The following is a 6,515-nucleotide window of genomic DNA, read 5'->3' as shown; positions in this document are numbered from 1 at the left end:
GTTTTTTGTTCTATTGACATAGTGTATTACATTGATAGATTTTCGAATATTGAACCATCCTTGCATCCCTGGGATGAATGCTACCTGGTCATGGTGTATGATCTTCTTGATGATTTGCTGTATTCTATGTGCTAGTATTTTATTGAGGATTTTGGCATCTATGTTCATGAGGGAGATAGATCTGTAGTTCTCTTACTTAGTTACATCTTTCCCTGGTTTTGGTATTAGTATAATACTTGCCTCCAGGAATGATTTTAGGAGAATGGCATCCTTTTCAATTTCACGGAAGAGTTTGAGGAGTATAGAGACTACATCTTCTGTAAATGTCTCGTCGAATTCAGCTGTGAATCCATTCGGACTTGGACTTTTCTTTGTCAGTAGGTTTTTAATTCCATCTCGTATTTCATTGGCTGTTATTCGGCTATTGAGAGTGATTTTATCTGGTTGATTCAGTTGTGGTAATTTGTATATTTCTAGGAATCTGTCCATTTCTTCTGTGTCTTCCATTCTGCGAGAGTAAAGATTCTCAAAGTAGCTATCTATAATCTTCTGAATTTCCACTGAGTCTGTGGCAATTACACCCCTTTCATTCCTTCTTGCTTGCATTTGAATTTTTTCTTTCCTCTATTTGATGAGGTTAGCTAGGTGCTTATCAATTTTATTTAGTCTTTCAAAGAACCAGCTTTTTGCTTTTTTAATTCTTTGAATTGTTTTCTTTATCTGAATTTTATTAATTTCTGCTCTAATCTTCATAATTTCCTCCCGTCTTTGGGCTCTGGGCTTGGTTTGCTCTTCCTTTTGTAGTTGTTGAAGGTGCAGCATTAGGGTCCTTATTTGTTCCCGTTCTGTTCTCCTAATGTGTGAGTTCAGAGCTGTGAATTTCCCTCTGAGAACTGCTTTCATCATATCCCATAAATTACTATAAGTTCTGCTTGAATTTTCATTGAATTGTAGAAATTGTTGAATTTCTTGTTTAATTTCATCTGTGACCCATTGACTGCTGAATAGCGTGTCATTTAATTTCCATGTATTTAATGGTTTTTTCTGGTTTCTTTTGTCATTTATTTCCAGTTTCATTGCACTTTGGTCAGATAATGTGCATGGGATAATTTCTGTTTTCTTGCATATACTTAAGCATGACCTATGGACCAGTATGTGGTCTATTTTAGAAAATGACCCATGTGCAGCTGAGAAAAATGTGTATTCAGCTGTGTTTGGGTGGAACACTCTGTATATGTCTACCAAGTCCATTTCTTTCAAACTCTGGTTCAGTTCTGTTATTTCATTGCTAAGTTTTTGTGTGGTTGACCTATCTTTTGGAGATAAGGGGGTGTTAAGGTATCTTGTTAAAATTGTGGCATTGGATATTAGATTTTTCATGTCCATTAAGATTTGCTTTATATAGTTGTGTGTTCACATGTTTGGTGCATACATAATTATGAGTGTTACCTATTCCTCTTGAATTTTTCCCCTATCCAGTATATAGAGGCCTTTTTTATTTCGCTTGATTATTGTTGGTTTGAAATTCAGACTGTCTGAGAATAGAATTGCTACTCCTGCTTTTTTCGGAGGTGGTGGGGCGTGTCGTATTGTGTTCCATCCTTTGACTTTCAGCCTATGAATATTTTATTAGTTAAATGTGTTTCTTGTATACAGCATATTGTTGGATTTTGTTTCCTAATCCACTGTGCCAGTCTATTTCTCTTTATTGGTGAATTGAGTCCATTTACATTGATGGTTAGAATTGAGATGTGTTGACTTATGGTTGCCACGTTATTTACCTGTTATCGTTTACTTCATTTTCTCCTGTGTTTAATTGCTTGCCCTATTTATTTGGTTGTTTCCAATCTCATTTGGGTAGTTCTGATCGTTTTGGGCCCTCTCTAGAACATCTTTCAGTTGCCTGTGTAAGGTTGGCTTTGTCATCGCAAAATTCTTTAGTTGTTCTTTGTCATGGAAGTATTTCACTTCTCCATCAAACTTTAAATAGAGTTTTGCAGGGTATAGTAGTCTTGGATGGAATTTGTTTTCATAGAGGACCTGAAGTACTCTGCTCCATGCTCTTCTTGCCTGCATAGTTTGTGAAGAGAAGTCGGCCATAATTCTGATGGGTTTTCCTTTGAATGTGATCTGCTTCTTTTCTCTAGCTGCTTTCAGTAGATTATTCTTGTCCTGAATTTCTGGGATCTTGACTATTGTATGTCTTGGTGTGTTTTTTATTGGGTTGAGTTTCCTTGGCTTTCTGTATGCTTCAGTTACCTGAATGTCAGATTTTTTCCTCAAATTTTGGAAGTTTTCTGCTATTATTTCTGCCCATATTTTTTAAATGTCATTTGTGTTGACTCCTTCTTTCTCAATGATGCCTATAATTCTCACATTGTTCATCTTTGCATCATCTTGCAGGTGATGGATCACTCTTTCCTGCATCCTTGTTGTTTTTAAAAGATCCTTTCTTACCTTTTCACTGTCCACACCTGCATCTTCAAGATCTGATACCCTGTCTTCACATTCACTTAAACGGTTTTGCAAGCTTGTGATTGAGATTTTAATTTCCTCTATATCTCTTTTACTCTGCTTCATGCGATCTATTTCTTTCCTGTATTGCTCATTCAGGGAATCCATCATTTTTCTAATCTCCTCTATTCTTTTTTTTATTAATATCTTCTTTAGAAGCAGTAATACATTCTTTTTTACTGCAGTGTTTTTTTTTTCAGATTGGGTTTCCTGCCTATGTTTCTGTAATTGCTTCTTTACTTCAGCTGCTATGAGTTCTGAGTGTTCATTTTTTATTTCAGAAAAGAATTGTGCTCTGATTTCCTCTATATCTTTCTGCTGTTCCTTATTTACTATCAATGCTATTATTTCATGCATTTGAGCTGAGCTTGTTCTGGGTGGGCACTGGGTTTCTTCCATATGTTTCTTCATTTAATTCTTTAGTGCAGATGTTATTAATTCAGGGATTTTCTTTTTTATTTCCAATCTGAGGTCTGCTATATCTTTCTGCAGCTGTTTCTTTATTTCAGAAGCCGTTGATTCATTGCTTTCAACTGTGTGATTCCCAATTTTTTCTGTGTTAGTGTCCTCTGCACTTGTTACAGGTGGACTTGGGTTCTGAGGTTGCAGCATTTTGTTCCTTCTTGTCATTTTGTGTAGCTCTGTCTTCTGACCTTTGCTGTAGATCTTTGCTGTAGTTATAACCTTCGCACATACTGAAGTTTAGGTGCAGCTCTACAAAGGTTGGATTAATCCAGCTTGGTCTGGCTTGGGTCTGGCTGCTGTGCTCAGCTCCTTCCCGCTGCTGCCCTTGAGGGTGAACCTGTTGTGCCCCTGTTGCAAGATGCTCTGCTCCTGGACTAGCTGGGTGGATCTATCCTCTACACTCTGCAGGGATTGCACCTGCAGGTTACACTCCAGGCATGTATTCCAGGCCTGAGCTGTGCCTGGAGGGGGCAAGGTGAAGTAGGGGGAAGAGGAAGCTCTCCCACACACTCACCGGACCTGGGCTAGGACTGGGTCTGCGGATTCCTGGAATGTGGCAGAAATTGCTACTCAGTGTAAGGGATGTGGGAGGTGCTGTGGAGTGGTGGGGGACATCCCAAGGGGGTGGGAGAGGGTCCAGTCCACGCTTCCCCTCTGCTGGGACTGGTCCCACCAGCACAGGGTAGCAGGAAGCTCCCTACACACTCACTGAACCTGGGCTAGGACTGGGCCTGTGGGTTCCTCAGAATGTGGCCGAAATTCCTACTTGGCATGCGGGGTTGGGGAGGTTCTGAGGAGTGTTGAGGGGCAGCACAAGGGGGTGGGAGAGGGTCCAGCCCACACTGCTCCTGTGCTGGGACTGGTCCCGCCAGTGCAGGGTAGCAGGAAGCTCTCCCACACACTCATAGACCTGGGTTAGGACTGGGTTCGGGGGTTCCTGGAACAAGGCAGAAATTCCTACTCTGCGGACGGGCAGGAATCATCTTTCTTAGCTACTTTTTGCTTCTTTTCCTCCTAACTGTACAAAGCTCTGCATTCTGAAGTGGTTTTTTTTTCTGGATTTAATGGGAATTTTACCACTGAGTACATGTCTATTCATGGATTATAAATATACATTTTATAATTTTCTAACCATGTACGTTTATAGATATTTGATTATTTTTTCCCATAATTTTATTGAGGAACAAATAGTAATGAGACAGTTTCAAACCAAATGGGTAGGATAGTTTCAATAATTAACACATTACATACATTCTTCCTAGTGGTTAATTGCTGTAAGAGATGCGGACATGATGTCCTATCTACAAACACTATTAGAACAAATACCTCTATTCATTAAGAGAATGTAACTATATATCTATCCTAATCATTTTGAATACACAGATACAAAATGGACATTCATCTGTATCCCTTTTTTCGTTTACTTCTGTCATTTGAATATTAGAGGTGTGTTAACTCAGCAAAATATTCTAAAACCATCCAGTAGTGCATAATAGTATTGGGTCTTCTGCTTGACTGGCAATGGTCTTAAAAGTATAAAAATGAAATATAATAAGTAAAGACTTTTCACAACTTTCAATTATGTATTTCATGTGCACTAGGGCAAGTAGGAATGTAGGAAAAACTTCTAAATTTTTATCATGGAGTCATAGGGCATTGTTCTCAAGAGGATAGGTTAACCTTTGCATTAATACTCAACATTCTCAAAATATATGTCTGCTAACACACTGATCTTCCCAGGCTTCCCGGCCCTTTGTTACATGGATACTCACAACACTTTAGGAATTGAGGGATGAAGGGGAGGTGCAACAACGTACACAGAGGCTTTCCCAGCGATGCTGACCTTAACTATCTCCTTCTGGAATCACTTGAGGAAATTTTGAAGGCACTATGTTCCAATTCAGGCCCATTCCAATTAATCAGAATGAGTCTAGCTACAATTCATGTTTGTTGTAAAGCTCCTCAGGTCATTCCATTGTGCAGGAAAGTTTGGGCATCACATGGATAAACAGAATAGTGTATAGGAAATGAACTGCTGCTGAATGGTGGGATTTGGGATAATACTTGGTTTCCTTATTTGCATACTTGGTTGCTGGATGAAATTTCTTTGTTTTAAATTAATTTTACTGAGAAATAGCAATGAGACAGTTTCAATACAGATTGGTAGGACAGTTGCAATAATTCACATATTGTATATTGTTATCTTCATAGTAGTTAATCATAGTACAAGATAAAGACAAGATATCTTGTCTAAACACTATTACTATGGGTTAGCTCAGTTGTTTCAGCGCCTGCTCTGGAAAACCCAATCAGGCACAAGGGACCCCACTTCGATGACCACCTCCACTTGCCCTACCAGACCCACCCTTAAGGCAGACTGAGCCAGCAGAAAAAAAAATCCTTGGGATGTAATTTCAAGTAAGGTTTGGAAAGCCTTTTCAGTGTCTGATGGTCATTCCGTGATGAAACTCCATTTGGAGTAAAAACTGATTCAAATCCTATAGAAATGTTCTCGGATGTGTGTGCTCTGAGAAGGTTTACATTTTAAAACACTCTCACTATTTTTTAAAAAATCAGATTAGATTTTTCTCGATGTTAAGCTTCTTTTTGGACAGTGAGGGCAAGTGAAAGCCCCGAGCTCATGCAAGTGTACAATTTTGTTCCCTAATATATGGCACCTGTGCATAACTTAGACATAAATTCATATCTGAGGAGATGGCTCTTTTGTTAATACTTTAAACTACCTTTAAAACAATTTCTATAAATAATATACTATACAGATGTACACGGCAAATTTATCACTGATTATTTTATAAAGAAAAATGTTATCAGGTGGGTGAGGACTTACATTTACTAGGAAGTTTGCTTGTCATGAAAAGTGATTTTTTTTGTATAGAGTATAGCACTTCTATTATTCAGAAAAAGAATGAAAACAATGTACAGGGGAATAATGAATTAAGCCAACTGAAATCATGTATGGCCTCCAACATTTTTAAGACAAATATTGTGTGGTTTATTCTTAAGCACACTGGACATATATGGAGAAATGCTCCAGGATAAGAAGTTTTATGTTTGGAAATGACAGAAAAATGTGTAATGATGTACAATAAAAAGAAATGTGTTCTAACATCACATTGCCTATATCTGGCCTCTAAATATGCTAATAGCTGATGAAATTTTATAGATTGGAAAGTGACCATATGGTACTCTTCTGACAATGGAGGACTTCAAGTTTATGGATGACCTCCCTTAAAAATATGGGTTCCATTTCACAAAAAGATAGACTAAGTCAAAAGTGTTGTATATTTTTCTTTTACAGTGTCATCTTTGCACTATATTATCACATAGAGAATAGGTAAGTACTTCAGAACCTATCTTATTCTTTTTTTTTTCTTTCAAAGTTTTATTGATAAACAGACAGCAATGAGACAGTTTCAAATCCAATCGGAAATACAGTTTCAACAAATAATACACTGCATATATTCTTCTTAGTGGTTAATTGCTGTACAAGATGCGGACTTGTGATCCCATTTACA

At 37.9% G+C, this 6,515-nt stretch overlaps 1 protein-coding gene across 2 annotated transcripts in view; it reads left to right on the top strand.

The window, feature by feature from the left end:
* The window catches only part of LOC101568834 (cyclin-Y-like protein 1), a 35,142-nt gene that overhangs the window by 13,035 nt on the left and 15,592 nt on the right, over positions 1-6,515 (top strand). For both annotated transcript variants that reach the window (XR_002819485.1, XM_023708306.1), the window contains exon 4: positions 6,299-6,334. Coding sequence is in view for 1 of the 2 variants with exons in the window: in XM_023708306.1 (XP_023564074.1) it covers positions 6,299-6,334 (36 nt within the window). In the remaining variant the exon portion in view is untranslated. The remainder of the gene's footprint in view (positions 1-6,298; positions 6,335-6,515) is intronic.

This window comes from Octodon degus, unplaced genomic scaffold (genome assembly GCF_000260255.1).
Source record: "Octodon degus isolate 3935 unplaced genomic scaffold, OctDeg1.0 scaffold00346, whole genome shotgun sequence".
NCBI lineage: Eukaryota > Metazoa > Chordata > Mammalia > Rodentia > Octodontidae > Octodon > Octodon degus.
Note: the sequence above shows the minus strand (reverse complement) of the source record. Positions and strands in the feature narration are given on the sequence as shown.